The sequence below is a fragment of the Alosa pseudoharengus genome, unplaced genomic scaffold, assembly GCF_046254945.1.
Source record: "Alosa pseudoharengus isolate Yale_2024_CS ecotype anadromous, Long Island Sound unplaced genomic scaffold, YU_APseudo_1.1 YU_APseudo_1.1_scf_10, whole genome shotgun sequence".
Taxonomy (NCBI): domain Eukaryota; kingdom Metazoa; phylum Chordata; class Actinopteri; order Clupeiformes; family Clupeidae; genus Alosa; species Alosa pseudoharengus.
The window spans coordinates 14,441,972-14,461,212 of NW_027468565.1; the positions used below are offsets into that span (position 1 = coordinate 14,441,972).

The 19,241-nt window shown below is 41.4% G+C and overlaps 1 protein-coding gene across 3 annotated transcripts; it reads right to left on the minus strand.

Moving 5' to 3' along the window:
• Window positions 1-988: 988 nt before the first annotated feature.
• Window positions 989-18,659, minus strand: rpgrip1l (RPGRIP1 like). Of its 3 annotated transcripts, none has more exons than XM_076264634.1 (27): window positions 18,579-18,659; window positions 18,345-18,472; window positions 18,070-18,161; window positions 17,832-17,976; window positions 16,932-17,242; window positions 16,618-16,723; window positions 16,335-16,478; window positions 16,036-16,141; window positions 15,605-15,751; window positions 15,176-15,249; window positions 14,913-15,052; window positions 14,508-14,614; window positions 14,344-14,394; window positions 14,072-14,236; window positions 13,846-13,963; window positions 13,293-13,745; window positions 13,063-13,205; window positions 12,474-12,834; window positions 12,082-12,344; window positions 11,049-11,138; window positions 10,885-10,965; window positions 9,310-9,460; window positions 8,395-8,492; window positions 7,538-7,724; window positions 5,592-5,676; window positions 5,047-5,183; window positions 989-1,856 (listed from the first exon to the last, which is right to left on the minus strand). In XM_076264634.1, exons 3-27 carry the CDS (start codon window positions 18,155-18,157, stop codon window positions 1,732-1,734), a joined length of 3,876 nt encoding a protein of 1,291 aa, XP_076120749.1. In that variant the 5' UTR covers window positions 18,158-18,161; window positions 18,345-18,472; window positions 18,579-18,659; the 3' UTR covers window positions 989-1,731. The 3 variants fall into 3 exon arrangements, with proteins under 3 accessions (XP_076120749.1, XP_076120746.1, XP_076120748.1); XM_076264631.1 differs by having other exon boundaries at window positions 17,832-17,979; XM_076264633.1 differs by lacking the exons at window positions 18,345-18,472; window positions 18,579-18,659 and having other exon boundaries at window positions 17,832-17,979; window positions 18,070-18,285.
• Between the last annotated feature and the right edge of the window lie 582 nt (window positions 18,660-19,241).

The following is a 19,241-nucleotide window of genomic DNA, read 5'->3' on the forward strand; positions in this document are numbered from 1 at the left end:
TCCTTCTCTGAGTTGTGAGTCACTAATAAGGCCTCAGGGGACAGAGCCAGTCTGGGTCATCAGTATGCCAGCCCCAAAAGACAAGGCCACTGCTGCGAGATATTGACCAGGCATATCGGCAAGCTCATGAATACAGTGGATGATTATCATGAACACAGCTGAGGTGCCAGAGCCATGAGGCCATGAGGAGGGTCAGTGGAGTGCTGCGCTGGGCAGACGACACCTACTCAGATGCACCATGTCGACTCAGGCCTTTCAAACCGACGATAAACACGTCTGAAGTTGAAACAATGTTTTTGTGCCATCCGAATCAATAGCTCAGAGAAGCTGAAACTACTACTCTTTAACCATAGAATAGATACATGGTGTTGTTTTCAACTGAGGAAGTTAGCCTAATCCAATAGATTGGCCAACATGCTTTCTTACAGTAACCCTGTGTAAGCAGCTCAAATATATTTCATTTGATGAAACTGGAAGATTTCAACTGATCGGTGGCAAACATGTATATTATGTGAACATGAATAAGAACAGCAGGTTTTTAACACACACTGAGCGGCAGTTAGAGTAACTGTGAGCTGTGAGAAACAATTTTCTGAGACTGACAAAAAAAGGGCATTGGATTAGAATCACAGACCGTATACCTTCAAGTACCGAATAACGGTTTGAATAGTTTATTCATCTCTGGATGCAGTATTTTAACCCATAAACTCAACATGTGCTCATAGACATTAGTTATCTATTTAACTATATTTAGAAGAAATAAGTGATCATAAGTGATCGCTCATGTCTCTGTAAACACTGAAATCAAACTACTGGTAGATGTTTTAAGAAATAATTGAATAATCCTCTATGGAATACAAACAGCATACACAGACAACAATAGCAAGCTTTTTAGCGAATCTGGAGTTCATAACATTTAAGAGATTATTCATTCACAGAAATTAGCAAATTTGTAGAACAAAAAACACAGAGTAAGATATTTGTGGCATACTTAGGTTGTTTATTTAATGTGCTTCAGGTTTCATAATGAACACAGAATTTGCACCACCACAAAGATCTTTTAAAATCTCTTAAAAAATCTTTCACTTTAAACCTCTTCAATAAATAAGAAATACATTCAAATACATTCTTGATCCTTTGAAAAGACATTTATGATCAAGAACAGTTTAAAAGAATATCCCTTGTTTTTTACTGCATGAAACTGAAACAGTTGCATTAATCAGTTTATGGGGTTGAATGGCCATGGAGACTTACATTAGCATTTTAAACAGCTACGTTAAATCCTATTAAAGCCAAATGCATTTTATCTGGCATCTTTAATAAAATAAAGCCATTTGGTAGTAAGGCTTATCAGGCTTTTCCCCAATAAGCCTCAACACTCAGTGCAAGTATAAACACTGCCATCAGTCAGCTATGCCCAGGGCAGAACAAATGGAAAGACCTTTCATTATGAAAATTAACATCATTATATGCTTCTTAACTCCAGGGTGCAACTGCCTGCATTAGGGTGAACAGACTGTTTTCTGTACCATTTTAGCTATATTATACAGAATACATATGAGGCCATGTGCACAAACAGGGATAGGGACTATACAAAACATAGTGTCAATGCCACTGTTTTAGGGACTATACAAAACATAGTGTCAACGCCACTGTTCTAGTGACTATACAAAACACTGTCAATGCCACTGTTCTAGGGACTATACAAAACATAGTGTCAACGCTACTGTTCTAAGCCAGGGCAGCAATGGGGTGGTCATGGTCAGGATCCTCCATGATGGACTTCAGAGCATGTAGAGCCTCAACAGTCACCTTCAGACTGCCCACCACCTCACTGCTGTCTGCAATGTCCACAACTGGCCGAGGAGAGAAGAAGCAGACAGGGAATTAAGAGCTGTGGAAATCAGAGAAGCCACAGCAGAAATGGCAAGGGATGCAGACAGATAAGGGACTAGGGATCGACCAATTATCGGCCTGGCCGATTATTAGGGCCGATATTTAGCATATTTATAATAATCGGTATCGGTCATTTTTTCCACCGATAAGCCGATATTGAAATGAATAAAGAATGAAACGCGCTACTTTGTCTGTAAAGTGTCTCTCACTCCCTGCATTTGCTACTCTGTGGTCAAGAGCATTGTCCCGCCCACTACACCGTCTGATTTGTTAGTTAGCACGAATGCAGCCAATCAGGATCGAAGACTGAACACAGACAAAGTTTAGGATTCTCACTGAGGCAGACTGTAGACTGGCCTTCAGCTGTACGGAGCTATTTTTCGAAGATGAGGAAGGTAGCCTACATTGCTGAAGTTGCAATGAATCACAATCATCTACACTGAAATTACAATAACACCACTTTAAGCTAATGTGTCTTTGATCCGGATCAATAAGTAAAGCACCCACTTCCTTCATTTAGCGAATTCCCGATTGATGCACATTACTGATGCTTTTTATAGTTAGCCTACAAACTCGGGTGCTGCATGTCGGGGGTTCTCTGCCTCCGCCTCGTTCGTTAATTGTGAATAACGGGACACCCTTGGCGGACATAGTACAGACAAGTCCTAAATTATGCGATAGCGAACGTCAAAAAGTCTAATTGCTCCTTTGTGAAACGGACTGTCAGAAAAGACAACATGCACCCAGGGCCAGCAGTAATTTAATCCGACCTGAACTAAATCGCGTCCTGAGCTTTAGGCTCTCAAAAGTGTAGCTTGTAGCCTATACATGGACACAAATTGCATACTTAAATAGCCTAAGAACTATTTTAAAACTGTTTTGATAAACTATTCAACCGTAACACTTGCCATCACGCATGCACCTCTTCCTCTCTCTCTTTCGTGCACTTACACACACGATGGCAAAGCATCCTCTTTGTGACAGGTCCCTTAACAAGCACATAGCCTATTGTGTAGGCCTAGTCTATGAAAATAATTGCTATCACTTAGCTCTTGGATTAACATGATACACAGGATTTACACTTGCAAGTGATGCAAGTTGATAGACAATTGTGTATCAAAAGAAGAAAGAAAAGTTTGCATAATTAAATGCTTTTGAATTAATTTTTTGCAGCATATCAACTTTACTACCTACCCCCCTTTTTGACAACTGACATATCGGTTTTACATATCGGTTATTGGCCTCCTGTTTTGGTAATAATTGATATCGGTCGATCCCTATAAGGGACTGCAGCATTCCTTTGCTGTTAAAAATAGAGCACTGTCCATTGTATTGGTCACACTTTACTCGGATAGTCTACTCACAGACCAGAGCCATTTCTCTCTATGGCTCTGTCACAGACTATTTACAGATGCTCGCATATTATTATGACCGCCGCGCAGCGAAGCGGCGGTCATATAGGTTTAGTCAGATTTTTTTTTCTTTTTTTCTTTTTTGCATGTCCAAATTTCCGTTAAGGATTCCCGGGACACTGAAAGACCGGGGTAGACGAAACTTGGTGGGCATGTAACCCCATATGGATAGCATGGAACCATCGTTTTTCGTTTTGATCTGTAGCCCCCCCCCCGCTGGACTGCACCCCCTGAAAGGAGGGTAGGGCAGACACAGTTTTCTGTGAATATCTCGAGAACCGTAAGGTTTAGGAGGACCATTTTTTTTTGTATGTTGATCTCAAGGGGCCATGTCAACCCATTCCATAACCACTCATTTCATGTATAGCGCCACCTAGTTAAACACAAAAAAGTAAAAATTAGGTGGTTAATCGCAGGTATCTGTGACCTAACATAGTCAAAACTGCACGAAATTGGAAGTGTATGATCATTATGACACCCTCTGAATGCACGCCAAGTTTCGTGGAATTCCGTTCATGGGGGGCCACACAATAAATTAATTTATGTTACTATACACCAACTGGCCTGTAGGTGGCCGGAGACAGTTTTCTGTGAATATCTCGAGAACCGTAGGGCCTAGGAGGTCCACCTTTTTTTTGTATGTTGGTCTTAAGGGGGCATGTCAACCCATCCTATTACCACTTATTTCATGTATAGCGCCACCTAGTTAAAAATTAAAAAGCAAAAAAGTAGGTGTTTTAATCACAATATCTCTGGCTGACATGGTCAAAACGGCACGAAATTGAAAGTGTAGGATCATTATGACACCCTCTGAATGCATGCCAAGTTTTGTGAACTTTCGTTCATGGGGGGCCTTACAATAAAATAATTTATGTGTACATTTAGTGACCGTACACCAACAAGGATTCCCGGGACACTGAAAGACCGGGGTACACGAAACTTGGTGGGCATGTAACCCCACATGGATAGCATGGAACCATCATTTTTCGTTTTGATCTGTAGCCCCCCCGCTGTACTGGACCCCCCGAAAGGAGGGTAGGGCAGACACAGTTTTCTGTGAATATCTTGAGGGGCCTAGGATGACAAATTTTTTGCCTCCAGGGGTCATGTTAACCCATTCCATGTGCACACATGTGCATAAACAGATACACACACACACACATACATTCACAGTAATCATACGTATGACACATACTCACACAGTAGACATATGTACGCATGCATGCACATGCACAAACACACATACGCAGGCAAACACACAAGCACGCACACACACACACACCCACACACATAAACATAAACGTGTACACGCACACATGCACACAATTCAAGAATTTCTCAGAATTATGAACAGGCAAGATGGGGGTGGGGTTGTATAAAATTAATTTTACATGTGAAATCAATGAACTAATCATGTTTTGGTACTTGTTGTCTAGCAGATACCAGTGAGAATTGAGTGTGGATAATGCAATTTAGTGAGACAGTTAGAATCATATAGGCCTTTCAGCGTGATTTATTTTTGTGGAAAAAATATGCTGGACTGGGCGGCGGTCATATTTTGTACCGCTATGCGGTACATCTAGTTACTAAACTCTCTGTTGACTACAATTTACAGTTATGGTTAAGGTTTCGGGTTGGATTTGGTTAAAATTCAGTAATTGTTAAACAACAATATACTACTGAAACATTTTCTAGCACTCGATGTGCAGCCCTCCTGTGGAGAACAGGCTATACTCACTGTTGAGGGGGACGTCCACCATGTCCTGCTTTCTCTCTAGGATGTCAGGGATCCTGAGGTAGGCCACGGCCACGTCCTCACACTCCTGCTCCTGCTCCTCCTCCTCTGGGGGGTCACTCACCACCGTGAACTTGATGCTGCAAAAGCCAGACATGGGCAACCTCATCACACAGCCACAGAGGGGCAGCCAGGCATGGGCAACCTCATCACACAGCCACAGAGGGGCAGGACTGATGAAGTGGACTACTTATGGGCAGTAGCATTTTGATTTGAAACCCAATCCAAAACAAGAACTGCACCAATCCCTAACCATTGCTAGTCAAAAAAGGAATGTGGAAAATAACATCTTAAACTTCCAGCTTTAAGCTGCAGCAAAACCTTGTGACTTCTCAATGTTACCTTTAATAATTTTGCCCCACCTAGAGTAGGAGATCTATAACACATTTCTGGCCATTCACATTTTGAATTTGCAATATACAACCCATGCAACTTGGGGACAGAAACAGTAAGAGAGCTTTGGCCAAGAGCTGGCTGCCGTGTCTTACCTCTCAAACTGCTTGGTTCGGCCCTCCAGCACTGCCCTGAGAGCCTGCCGCCGAGCCTGGTTCTTCTCCACATCCACATGAATGACTACAAGACAAATCAAACTCAGTCGCACAAAGTGGTTCAATGATTAGCACTGATGTAGCTATGCTCAGCTTTTGGTGTGCTATTGTCTGTGGCAACCTTTACCTTTAAAAGTCAAATCTTGACCATACCAATCTGAGCAACTACAGGCCTATATCAAATCTACCGTTCCTGAGCAAAGTACTTGAAAAAGTTGTTTGTAATCAGTTAAATACCTTCCTCAACGAAAACAGTATCCTTGAAAAATTCCAATCAGGTTTTAGATCAAATCACAGCACAGAAACGGCTCTAGTAAAAATAGTCAATGATCTCAGACTGGCTACTGACTCAAACAAAGTCTCAATCCTTATTCTTCTGGATTTGAGTGCGGCATTTGACACCATTGATCATAGCATCCTAATTCACCGCCTTGCGAAGTGGGTGGGTCTCTCTGATAATGCTCTAAACTGGTTTCAAACCTACATTACTGGCAGAGATTTTTATATCAGTCTAGGAGATCATGTATCTGAAAAACATGACTTGCCTTTTGGTGTGGCCCAGGGGAGCTGCCTTGGTCCCCTGCTATTTTCCCTATATATGCTTCCATTGGGAAATGTCATAAGTCAGCATAATGTAAACTTCCATAGCTACGCAGATGATACCCAATTGTATATTTCTGTGGAGCCAACTAACCCAGATGGCCTTTGCTCCCTCACTGCATGCCTAACCTCCATTAATCAGTGGATGAGCAAAAATTTTCTGAAACTAAATGATGACAAAACAGAGGTACTTTTGGTGGGACCAAAACTAAAGCGAGATATTGTTCTTAGTAATCTGGGGAACTTGGCACACCAGGTCAAACCAAAAGTAACAAGCCTCGGTGTCATCTTAGATGCAGAGTTAAGTTTTAAGCCCCATATCAGTAAAGTTACTCAAACAGCCTATTTCCACTTGAGAAACATTGCCAAAGTGCGGCCCTTTTTAACTCAACAAGATGCAGAAAAACTAATTCACGCCTTTATCACTAGCAGGTTAGACTACTGCAATGCACTTTTCACTGGTCTTCCCAAAAAACATCTAAAGAAATTGGCACTCATACAGAACTCTGCGGCTAGACTTTTAACTAAGACTAAGAAGAGAGAACACATCACCCCTGTGTTGGCTGAACTGCACTGGCTCCCTATTTCCTATAGAATTGATTTTAAGGTTATGTTAATTACTTACAAAGCTCTGAATGGCACAGCACCTTCATATATCTCTGAGCTTTTAATATCTTATCAACCACAAAGGAAACTTAGATCATCCAATTCTAATCTTTTAATCGTACCCAAAGTGCTCCACAAACAAAGTGGAGAAGCTGCTTTTATCCATTATGCCCCCAAACTATGGAACACCCTGCCTCTGTACATCAAGCAGGCGAGTTCAGTAAATATTTTTAAAAAAGATCTGAAAACATACCTGTACAGGAAAGCTTTTAGTTAACTCGTCTTATCCTGTAGACTACTTTTTCAGATTATTCTACATCTGCTGCTATTGGAGGGCGCAGCCAGCCAGAAGCAGATGGGCTCCCCCTATTAAGTCAGGTTCTGCTCAAGGTTTCTTCCTGGAATATGGGAGTTTTTCCTTGCCACAGTTGCCATATGGCGTGCTTGTGGGGGGTAAGAGGGTTAAGGCTGCCAGTCTTATGACATGTCATTTTCTATATTTTTGATATGTTGCTGAGTGGATCATAAACGGCCCCAGCAATGAAGAAATGTGATTGATAATGACTGACTGACTATTATTTTGTTACATGCTTCAAATGTAAAGCACTTTGAGCTGCATTCTGTGTATGAAAGGTGCTATACAAATAAAGCTTATTATTATTATTATTATTATTACACACCGTTGCTGTAATTGTAGTGGATACTCTGTCCAGGCAGGGGCTTGGGCAGTGACAGAGGGGTTTCAATAGAGGGCAGGTCCAGGATTGAGTACTCCACAAATAGCCGAGCGATGTCCTTATCAGCAGCCACCCTCGAGCCGGCCTGTAGCGTCAACGACACCACCTCCACACGAATGCGCTCTGATGGCTGAGAGGACACCGAGAGTGAGCAGCACTCTAACCAAGCACAACATGCAGCAGGAACCATACTATGGGACAAACTGTTCTATATTTGAACAGTCGTTATTTGCAAACCGTAGTCAAATCTAAATGGGCTTCTGTGTAACAGCATTATATCATAACACAGTCATTTGAAAACTAGCTTCTCATTTAGACCACACTGAAATGAGTCTGGATGGTTAAAGCTGAGCTAACAGATAAACCACAGGCATCAGTTTAATTTGAGCTCAACCACACACCCTCCATAGACTCTCATATCTGAGAAAACTGTAGAGCTGCTGCGTGTATTGATTTGACCAATTATAACCACACCACGGCAGGGATGAGAGCTCAGGAGTGGACAAAACATTCTATGAAGTTCTGCCTCACCATAAACAATGTAGCTATGTGTTTGGTGAGAAAACAACAAAAACAAAACAAGAAAATCCACTTCAGACCAAACTTATGCACTTTCACCCAAGTTTGCAGAGTGAATCTTTCCTCTCCACTGTTGTCTCATAATAATAACAACTTTCTCTGTGGTCCCTGACACATGTAACTATGGGAAAAAAAACTTGGTGTATTCCTCCTGTTCGATTTTTAAATGTAGAGTTTTCCATAAGTCCCACTGCTCCGAAGCGTAAACTTGCTGGACTTACCTGCTTCCGATTCTGTGTGCTATGACCTGGAACAATGCAGTCATCACTATCGGACAGGATCAGTTCATTCACTTCAGAAGAATCCATCTGTTGTTCGTCTAGGGAGAACCCAAATGCAAAGCAGTTACAAGCCACTAACAACAAAGCAAACGTGTCTCGGTTTCAGCCACATCTATTTCACACAGTGAAGGGACACTGAGGGTGCGATTAATTCCCTATGTCGTCTCTATGTCCTCTTATGCTATCTAGAATTGGTTGCCACTCCAGAAAACAAATTTGATCTATTTACAGAGCTTCCCCTGGAAGCAAGTTGTTGCTTAGGGAGACCGTTGCCTTGCTCTTTTCACAAGAGGCACACAACAATGAATGTAAACACTCACGCCCAAGGTTGTAGGGATTTTTCTTAGTGAATGGGAAGGATTGAGCTTCAGTAATATCATTCACACTCTGGGAATTTGTTCTCATTATTTTCTCCATGTCTCTTTCTGCCCCTCACCCTTGCAGTAATCCACTACTGGCCTTCTCAAAGCTTAAAGGGTGTCTACAGGCCAAGGCCAACGGTCATTAACATTTATGTTGTTAGTGGTCAACAGCACCTTACTGGACACAGTCAGTGTTATATTTGTGTTTACACAGTCAGCGCAATGTTTGTGTTGGAAGCTATTCTGTAAACAACAGCAGGGATATTCAGTATTCTGTATATACACATGAGAATAAATATTGATCTAAAGGGAGGATTTAGACTGAGACTCAAACATTCTCATTGCGGCAAAAGAACTATTTAAATATGAGTTATATTACATTCTTACCACTGCTTAATTAATAAAACAAGAAAAGTTGGCAGTCAATTGTAGGGTTTATAAGTTTATTTTTTTACTGATTATGTTTATTTTGTAGAAATAAAAACAAACTAACCCATTTCTTGCTTGGGTATTTCCTCAGATATTTCGGACTCCTCGGAGATGGAGAGAGAACTGGATGCAATCACTTGACCTTCAGAGAAATGGGATTCTTCCTCATCTTCCTCTTCCTCATCCGCACATGCTGGCTGCATGACCTCCACAGCCTTTTCCATCAGAGGATAGCAAGTACACAATTATTAATGACTGCATTTCAATTTGCAATTCCCAACTCCAGTTCTGTTCAATAATGTTGTATTGATGACCAACTTAAATTCTCTAAGCAAGTAGCCTTAATTGCAAAATCATGTCGGTTTATCCTTTACAACATTAGGAAGATCAGACCTTATCTGACACAAGATTCAACACAACTTCTTGTACAGACCATGGTTATCTCCAAGCTGGACTATTGTAATTCACTGTTAGCTGGCTTTGTAGTAAGATCGTTACAACTGATTCAGAATGCTGCAGCATGCCTGGTCTTCATTCAGCCAAAGAGGACACATGTAACTCCTCTCCTAGTTACTCTCCACTGGCTCCCTATAGTGCCAGAATTCAATTTAAATCTCTCATAGGACACTGACTGGATCTGTTCCCTGCTATTTTAATTCAATGATCAAGATGTACATCCCCAACCGCCCACTGCGGTCTTCTGATGAGTGTCTGTTATGTCGTCCAGCCATAAACGCTAGGTTTAAATTCAAGACTCTTTTCCTCAGTGGTTCCTTGTTGGTGGAGTTGCCCAGTGATAGTGATAGTGACCATTCCTGTGATAGTTTTGGGTCTTTCAAGAGGGGCGGAAATAAGTCCTGACAGGGCGAACAGAACCCCGACGCACAGCGACCTGAAGGGACTTATTTTATGGCTACTTGCCAAAACAAGAAAATAATGCACAATGGGTCTTTAAAAATGATTTGGCTATCGTCGTGGCAGAATTATATGAAAGACGTGAATCAAAAGCACAAAACCAGTTGCCATTAACAGCGGTCATTATAGATTTACCACAACTCCGAACGTTGGGAAGGCCCATTCATGTGAATGAAACTTTCTGCAGCACTCTGAAGAGCCGTGGAATAAGGTTTGTATTTTATAATATTTATTTATTTTGTAACACTTTACTTGACAGTATCGACATAAGGGTGTTATAACACTGTCATGAACACATGACACTGTCATGAACACACGATCCCTAACCCTAATCCTAACCTCTAACCCTAACCCTAATCCTAACTTGTTATGACAAAAACCGAATGACACTTAATGACAGAAGCATTATGTCATAAATGTTTATGACTTGTTTATGACACATTCATGACAGTGTCATGTCACTCTTATGTCGATACTGTCAAGTAAAGTGTAACCATTTAGGTTATTTTCATTAGGCTATAGATTGAATTGACATTGTTGTTTATTATTGCTATTCTCCTTAATGTAGTCTTACCAACTTTTTAATTGTTTGCTGTTAAATTTAACTATTGTATTGTTGTATGTCGCTTTGGACAAAAGTGTCTGCTAAATACCATAACCATAACCATAATATCAAACCATAAACATTTGTACTATGAAAAGTCCTTATGCTGAAATGCAGAACCTGTGGTGCTGCTGGGACCCTGGTCGTCTCTGGGTTGATGATTCTGCTGTTTTCGGCCCCAGAGGGCCCACTCTCCTCCACCTTAAACACACAAACAATCCTCAAGACTGAAGAACAGCATCCAGAACTTTACGGATTGCACAGTATAAGAAACAGAAACTTACTGGATGATCTTCTGTTGTTACGTCCACAAATGAGACTTTTTTGCTGGATGCCTTCAAGCTGATAAGCTGCCTGGGTTTAGGAAGTGGAGTCTACAGAGACGTGATGAATTAGGAAATGAATGTACTACTCATTTAAAACTCTCCAACTCTCTCTCAAGAAATCAAAACCTTCAAAATTCACAGATAATTAAAAAAAAACTACATTGCATAGTCTGCTTAAGTGGATTTAAACATTTTAATTTGGCCAGTAAAAGAGCCTGAAATATCAATTAGTCATTCTATTAAGTAAATCATTGTTGTGGTCTCAATTTTTAGAATTAGAACATTAAGATCTTGACTTTACTACACCTACATAAAATGTTTTCACAAAGTATCAAGTATAAAAGTATCATTTAAATGTGTCTCAAAGTTGGTTGCAATTAGGTCGCTAGTCCTACTAGGAGCATCCCCAAGGACTGGATTGTTGGCCAACAGACATTAATAAATCAACATCCTCATACTTCATATGGATAATATTAACATGTGTTTGTCTGCATGTAGCCTGCTTGGTAATCCAATAGGCAAAACAGAGTTCAGAGTGCATTCAGAGTTAGCAATGTTCAAATCAGTCCTTACCACAGACAGTGTGCTATGGCTATGGACATGGGTCTTACCACAGACAGTGTGCTATGGCTATGGACATGGGTCTTACCACAGACAGTGTGCTATGGCTATGGACATGGGTCTTACCACAGACAGTGTGCGTTGGCTATGGACATGGGTCTTACCACAGACAGTGTGCGTTGGCTATGGACATGGGTCTTACCACAGACACTGTGCGTTGGCTATGGACATGGGTCTTACCACAGACAGTGTGCGTTGGCTATGGACATGGGTCTTACCACAGACAGTGTGCGTTGGCTATGGACATGGGTCTTACCACAGACAGTGTGCTATGGCTATGGACATGGGTCTTACCACAGACAGTGTGCGTTGGCTATGGACATGGGTCTTACCACAGACAGTGTGCTATGGCTATGGACATGGGTCTTACCACAGACAGTGTGCGTTGGCTATGGACATGGGTCTGAGGAGGGGCCTTCTGTTTTGGCTCCTCTTCTCTCTGCTCCTTCTTTTCCTCTTCGTCTGAATGTTTTGCTTTGGTGGTCACTTTCACAGGTGTGTTTTTGACTATGAACTTGGCTTGTTCAGGGGTCACTGCAGACCCTGGTGGTGGAAGGTAAGTATACTTCCATTTTAGCATTACCTCAATGTGACCACTTCGACACCCTGCAGGATCAGCCAGCTCAAATGTCCCTGTGAAAACAGATGTTAACATTCAATATAAAAGTATATAAATGTGTGTGTGTGTGTGTGTGTGTGAGAGAGTGTGTGTTAAAATAATATTAATTAATGAATTAATTACAGGGTTTAATTACTACATACCAGTAATGGATTTATCATGGGCAAGGGATAACAGTGGAACTCCGGCTTTTCCCAAATACAACTGTTCACCTGCATCCTGGTCATCAAATACATAGAAGAAGAGCGTCTCTGCCCTAAGATAGCGATCAAGGTCGGCGTTCATTTCCAAAGGGAAGCCCTTGCAATCGTCAAAATAAGCATTATTACTGCTAGCAATGATTGGTGTATCATGATCAGGAAAGTCGTAAAGTTTGTAGACCACATATGGGCTTGGCTGACTGTTCAGCTCCCGAGATTTCAGGTTGCTGCAACAGCGCACTGTGACATAGAGCTCATTGAGGCTGCCCTCTGTAAGAGATGGGGAAGGATTCACAGAAGCACTCTGGAGAGAGAGAGAGAGAGAGAGAGAGAGAGAGAGAGAGATGAAAACATCACATCTAAATATGTCTGCATCATCAATCAAAACTGACAGCACTTGACACAAGCAGACACATAAAAAAGTTACATTTGTCAAAAGACAGAAAAGTTACATTTGTCATAGGACAAGTAAAAAAGGTTCTTTAGTATTGTCCCTGATGTAAGTACCGGTATCTGAATGACTAGGCAGTACCTGACTGTCTTGATTCATGCTGGAGCTCAGGTAGCCCATAGCTTTAATCCTCTCTTTGTAGAGGCGGATGGCCTGCTCCATAGGAACCCGCAGGCGGAGCCAATAGTCCAGAGTCCCAAAAGCCTGGGTTTCCCCTTCAACACCTTCCAAATCACATGACCAGTATTAGCTGAAAGTGACCTAACCTCAAAGGATGGACTTCAGAGTGTTCAATGAGTCCCCATACTCACCCACAAGATGTAAGGTACCAAACACTTTCCCATTGCGGTCCAACAATTGGTTGAGACGCAGATGACCAGCTGCTACTGTCCGATAGTCCACCCCCTCTGCCAGCTGGGTCTCCACCACAACGGTGCTGGTGTGAAGGTACTGCAGGAAGAGGTCGTCCATGCGCACCAGGTACTGAGAGGTGAAGTTGTAGGCTGGATGGGCGCCTCGCACCACGGGAGTGGACTGAATCTCAAAGTCAAAAAATGCAAATGTACAGAAAGTGGTAGGGTCAGGGTCGCCCAGCTTGCCCAGGGCTTCAGGGGATAACTGAGCATTGCCAAGGTGGATCTCTAGGAGGTTCTCTCCTCTTTCCAGGTTGATGGTTTCATCAAACTCATCTGCTGTATCCTCCTCTGTCACTTCAGGTCTGAACACATGGGATTTAGTGCCATATGCAATGTCTCGGAGCTGAGCTGTAAAGAGAAACAAAAAATATAAATTTAAAATTTACAGGAGTTTTGAGGTTAGAAACAATGAAATTTCAACTAAAATGACTGAAATAACCAAGCAAACCTTCTAGTTTCCTGATTTTAGCCGCTCTCATGTCTAGTAGGTGGGCAAGTTTCTCAAGCTTCATTTGACTCTCCAGCTTCAAGTCATCTAATTTACGATTAACTGCTTCAACTTCAGCCTATTCAGGACACAAAAAACAAGCATATGTTCATACAGCTTAAGAATAACACTGTAGCATTTTGGTAATCCTAGCTCTAAAATTTCTTCTCTGAATGAAGATCTTTACCTGATAGTCTTTATTAATCTTGTGTTGCATGAAGAGCAAGTTCCTAGTTTTCTCAAGCTCTTCGACAGTCTCAGCATGGGTGGCCTGCAACTCCTTCATGGAACGCTCCCCACTGGGCTCTCTCTCCAGAAAATCCAGATCTCCCCTCTTCTGAACCTTACGAACCTGAGGAGACAACGGTAAGAGTTCTAACAATGCAGAATTAACCGTAACCGTGACAACCTATGGCTAGGAGAAGAAAAAGCTATTATTAGCATAATTGCTATGAATACCTTAATAAGCATCAGTGCCTCGCTGAGTTCTGCTGCGTCAACATCACTCTCCTAAAAATGAATCAGTAATTAAAAACATCACCCAACACAAATGATGACAATCACACGAGTTGCATGGACACAGTGACTGAAATGGTCATATCAACTTTTTTCACTTCATGTACCTTTGTGAAAAACGCCATGCGCTCTTGAAGCTCTTCCAGTTGTTGTTTCTGCTCTAAGTAACGCAACTGAAGTTGTGAGTTTTCCTGAGACAATTTTTCATTTGTATCTGAGAAAAGAAAAAAAGTCAGATATGGTTTCTGTATCCAAGGATTACACAACAACTTTAGATAAGAAACTGTGGTCTCTTGTTATAAAATGTAAGAACTTTCACCAGTAACTTAAAAGGCAATAAGTGAGTCAAGAGAAAGTCCAATGAGAATAACGTGAAAGGCAGAGCCTGAGACAGCTGTCTCCGCTACGAATGGAGGCCAGGCAACCCAAGCCAACCAAAGAGCAATTTCAAAATACAGCTGCGCTAATTAGCATTAACATTCCCATATGATCAGATGTATTTCACCAAGTACCTCTCTCTGCCTTGATCTTGTCGAGAATCTCATTCTTGTCAGTTAGGTCTGATTTCAGTGCCATTTCAAGCTGGGCAATCTGAAGTTTGAGCTGTTGCTCTCTTGTCTTCCATTTCTGCTCCTGGCTCACGTCGAAGGCACTGTTGTTTTTTTCCCCATCAGAAGCATTTAAGACTTTATTAGAGATTACTGCTGAATTGACAAAGAAGAGCAATTAAGAGAACGAACAGAGAAAGACAGAGAGAAAAAGAGATATTTCCCACCTGTTCACCAGTTTATCACAGTTTTCTTTTAACAGATCTCTCTCCTTCTCCAGGTCCACAATCTGGTCTTTCAGCTAAGTGGCATAAAGACTGTTAGTCACATGTACAGTGATGCTACAACATCTGGGAACCATTTCAATATGTCTACATATTTGTTTTGACAAAAATGTGGTCAGATCATCCATGCAGAGGAACATCTCCATTGGATTAAGATCCTGATGTTCTGCACACAGATTGCACAATCTTTCTTTACATATGCAATTCATCCATTACATATGAAATGGCTAGATTCACAACATAGCAAGTTACCATGCAAAAAATGGCTAAACAAGCATCAACACTGTCTAGGCCACTAAGCACACAGCTGTAAAGCAGGGAGAGATTTAACAGTAAGATCATTTGCAACACGTTCAGCAGGATCAAATGTACCTCCTCTATCCTCCTCTGTTCCAGAACCTTTAATTGTAACTGGCCCTCCAGGTTGAGGTTCTTGAGACGCTCTTCCCTGAGTTGCTCAGTCAGCTCATCTACCTTAGTCATTACCATATCATGGCTGGCCTTCAGAGTCCTCTGGCTCTGCAACAGTAATAAAACAACCTTCAGACCCAGGCTGATATTATCATTATCCAACAATGATAGACTGTGGCCTACTAATGCTATGGGAAGAACATGCAACATTTACATTGACCAGCAGGGGGCAGACTATGACCTTAAAAAGCAGTAATTTACATGCAGCCATTGATAGTTCAGATTGAGATACATAATCAGAGTAAACTGATAGTATGAAACAAGGATATATTGATATCCTATTATGCCAGCAGAATCAGCTTTATTTGTGTGTGTTATTTTGAATTTCTTACCTCTTGAAGTTGTAAAAGCCTTTCTTCCAGCACAATAAAAGCATTCCCCTTATCAGCCAGTTGTTTCTGAAGTTTGATCAGTTCAACATTTTCTTTGATAGTTGATCTGGAAAACACATAAAAAAAACTTTCAGAACATCAATATGATTATAAAACTAACTAGGTATAAGCAGTAATGACCTCATATGGTCAACTCAACAGAAAGCTGATGCCACTTCAGATGGCTCTACTGAAAAATGCATGCTTTTCGGCTGCCTCCCTCACTAGTGAACAAATTAATGAATAAAACTGTGAAGTACCTCTGGCCACTGGCCTGCTGTTCCCTCAGCTGGAGGAGAGATTCCTCATACTCCCTCTCTTTTCTCCTTAGCTGCTCCCTGCATGCTTCTGTCATTCTCTCCATCTCTTCCATCTGGGCTCTTTGGTCCTCGATCACATTCTCTCTTCCAACAAAAAGACAGAAGACAGACAGAGACAAACCCATGTGAACAACCTTATGTTCTCAACAGTCAAAATCAGTATGTAACTGATTATTTTAAACATTTCAAAAGTTATTAATAAATCAGAAAATTGTTTACATACAGGTTTCGTATTTCAGCTCTGGCATCATCTAGTAAACTGTGGCCATAACGTGGAAGCAGACCGTGAGGTGGACGAGCACCTATGTCTGCTTCTGCACTCCTGGTGGCTGAAAAGAGTCAGAGGAAAACGCACTTACTAACTTTAGTATTTTGCTCAAGAAATTTCCAAATAATCACAGTGTGACATTGTCAGGTTAGAAGTCAAGGTTAAAAATGGTTACAGGTTTACAGGTTCAAGCCTCAGGTGGGAAAGGAAGACTCTCCCTGTGACAGGTGAACAAAACACTGCAATAGTTCTGAGGCCATAACATGCACCTCTGGTCGGAGTGTTGGCAGTGTCTTCAGGCATGGCAGGGAAGTCATCCCTCAGCCTGCGGAGGCCTGTGTTGATCCGTGACTGGACGTGGCCATAGGGAGTGGGACGGCGACTCTGCACCTGAAGCTGCTGCTTGGCAGTTAGCAATCGCTGTTTGAGACCCTCATTCTGTTTTTCGAGCTGATGGACCTTCTCCTGAAGCTCCTCAATCATCTCCTCCAACTCAACATCCCGACCTGCAACCACGCCAGAGGACGTCTGCTCCATACGTTTACGGTCCTTCACCAGCCGGATGAGCTTAGTGGCCATTCTATCAGCATTCAATGATGATAAAAAAACAGACACACACAAGTCCAGACACTAATGCAGAGTTCCAATAACACTTGTCAAGAACAAAATGAAAACGAATGCATAAAACATTAAAATTCTAATAAGTGAACAAGTAATTCTTCTCAGGAGAAAAAAATCATTGGTTCATATGAACTGAACCTATATAGGCTTTGTTTCATTTCTTTTATTGTTTATGGCTGTAGCCTGCAATGTATGTTTTTAGTTTTTAAAAATAGTGAATTTAGTGTTGGACATCTTTAGCACCACAGCTTGGTTTGGGATTCATTAACACAATAGATGGCCCACAAATCCCACAAATGTGAGATGTTACTTAAAATATAGTAGGTTAGAATATCACTGTAAGACATGAAAGTTCAAGATCAGGTTCACAATGAAACAGCACTTTCGTGAATAATTTATCTAACAATCATTAAGACAGCACTTGTTTCACTCTCTAACTGTACTCTCAATTACTACAAACTTTTAAAACTCTAGCTGTTTTAGCAGTAAAAAATATCTGCAGAGTAGGCAACCTCCTCAATAGCTTCAAACAACATGTATCCATGTACCTCTTGATCTTGTCCTCCTGTTTGTGGGTGTGCTGTTTCAGCAAAAGGTTTTCCTCATGCAGACGGAGGAAGCGATCTTCCAGCTCCTCCCTGCTGACTTTTGAGACTGCTTGCCTTGCCTTGGCATTCTGAGTAGTCAGATATTCTGCTGAGAGGATTTCACTTAAATCAGTCAATCAAGTCTGGTGTGACCTAAGAATCTACCCATCTACTACACAGACATCACAACAACCCAGACCTGGCGTCCCAACTCCTGCGAGGTTCAGCGACATGTCTCTGACTGGGGCGTCACCTGCCGTTTCATCCGCAAAGCTAGAACGTGACATATTTCTATAAAAAGAACAAAGTAAGTTACGTTACAGTTACATTGTTTCGAGGGGGTAATAGGGTAACTTTAACGCTACAGCACTAAATTAGCTAATTTGACAGGTAACTTGCTTTTCTGCAAATATACACTAACGTTAGGTCTATATAAAGCTACTACAAATACCTACATAATGTTGGTTAACTTACGTGGCTTTCTTCTGTGCTGATCGTGAATTCGAATAACATTCAAAACAACATTAAAATCAGCGCATCGTCCTCCTCCTCTCCTACATCAGCTAGCCATGACAACTAGACATTCCCGAGGAGATTATACTCTAAATATCAAAAAAGACACATTTATCAAGATTTAACGCTCCGGTCAGTTAAATGTTTCCACATAAACACGACAAAAAATCACATAAAAACAAACCAAACCCATACCATATGAGCAGAGATGGTTAAAGCGGATCTTTGATATGAGTGCAGATCAGAACGCTACCGACCAACCAACAACCAGCCAACAACACTGGCGCCTGTTATCCACAACAACAGTTGCTAACCAATTCTTCTCATTTTGATTTGCAGCATTTAGATTCTACTCACCGAAGATTACTGCCATCTACTGGCCTGGAGTATAACAAGAAGAAAACATGTTTTCTCATTTTTAAAAGCCATATCTCAGCATTGCTAGCTTAAATCTGGCCTAATTTTGTGCCTTTCATAAAGTAATGATAAAAATGGTTTTGTAATATGCATGCAGATGAATGCACATTACAGATTATAATATATTCACTTTTGACACACCATCCTCCACTCTGCATTTCTCAAATCAATCAACAACCCTTTCAACAGCTCACATATTCTCTACCTGTGCTTGCTGATTTATGCCATTCTGAGTCACTAAGCCTAAAACCTGTGTCACTAAACTGGCTTGTTTTTTTCCCTCCATCACTTTTGTTGCAACAGCAATTTATTTCCTGCCCAGTAGAAACTGTACTTTATGCAACAATTAGGAAGGCTGGTCTGTCACAGAGCTGTTGATCCAGTTCTACCTATCTTTTACTGTCTATGAGTTCTACACTGTGCCCACCCATCACTGTTTGG

What these genes read in the sequence shown, in the direction of transcription:
- rpgrip1l (XM_076264631.1), bottom strand. Translation starts at nt 18,157, where the DNA reads ATGTCACGTTCTAGCTTTGCGGATGAAACGGCAGGTGACGCCCCAGTC. An exon ending in GGCTTTTACAACTTCAAGAG is followed by an intron (nt 15,752 to 16,035) that starts GTAAGAAATTCA and finishes TTACTGTTGCAG; the next exon opens with AGCCAGAGGACTCTGAAGGC. An exon ending in TGGTACCTTACATCTTGTGG is followed by an intron (nt 13,206 to 13,292) that starts GTGAGTATGGGG and finishes GTGATTTGGAAG; the next exon opens with GTGTTGAAGGGGAAACCCAG.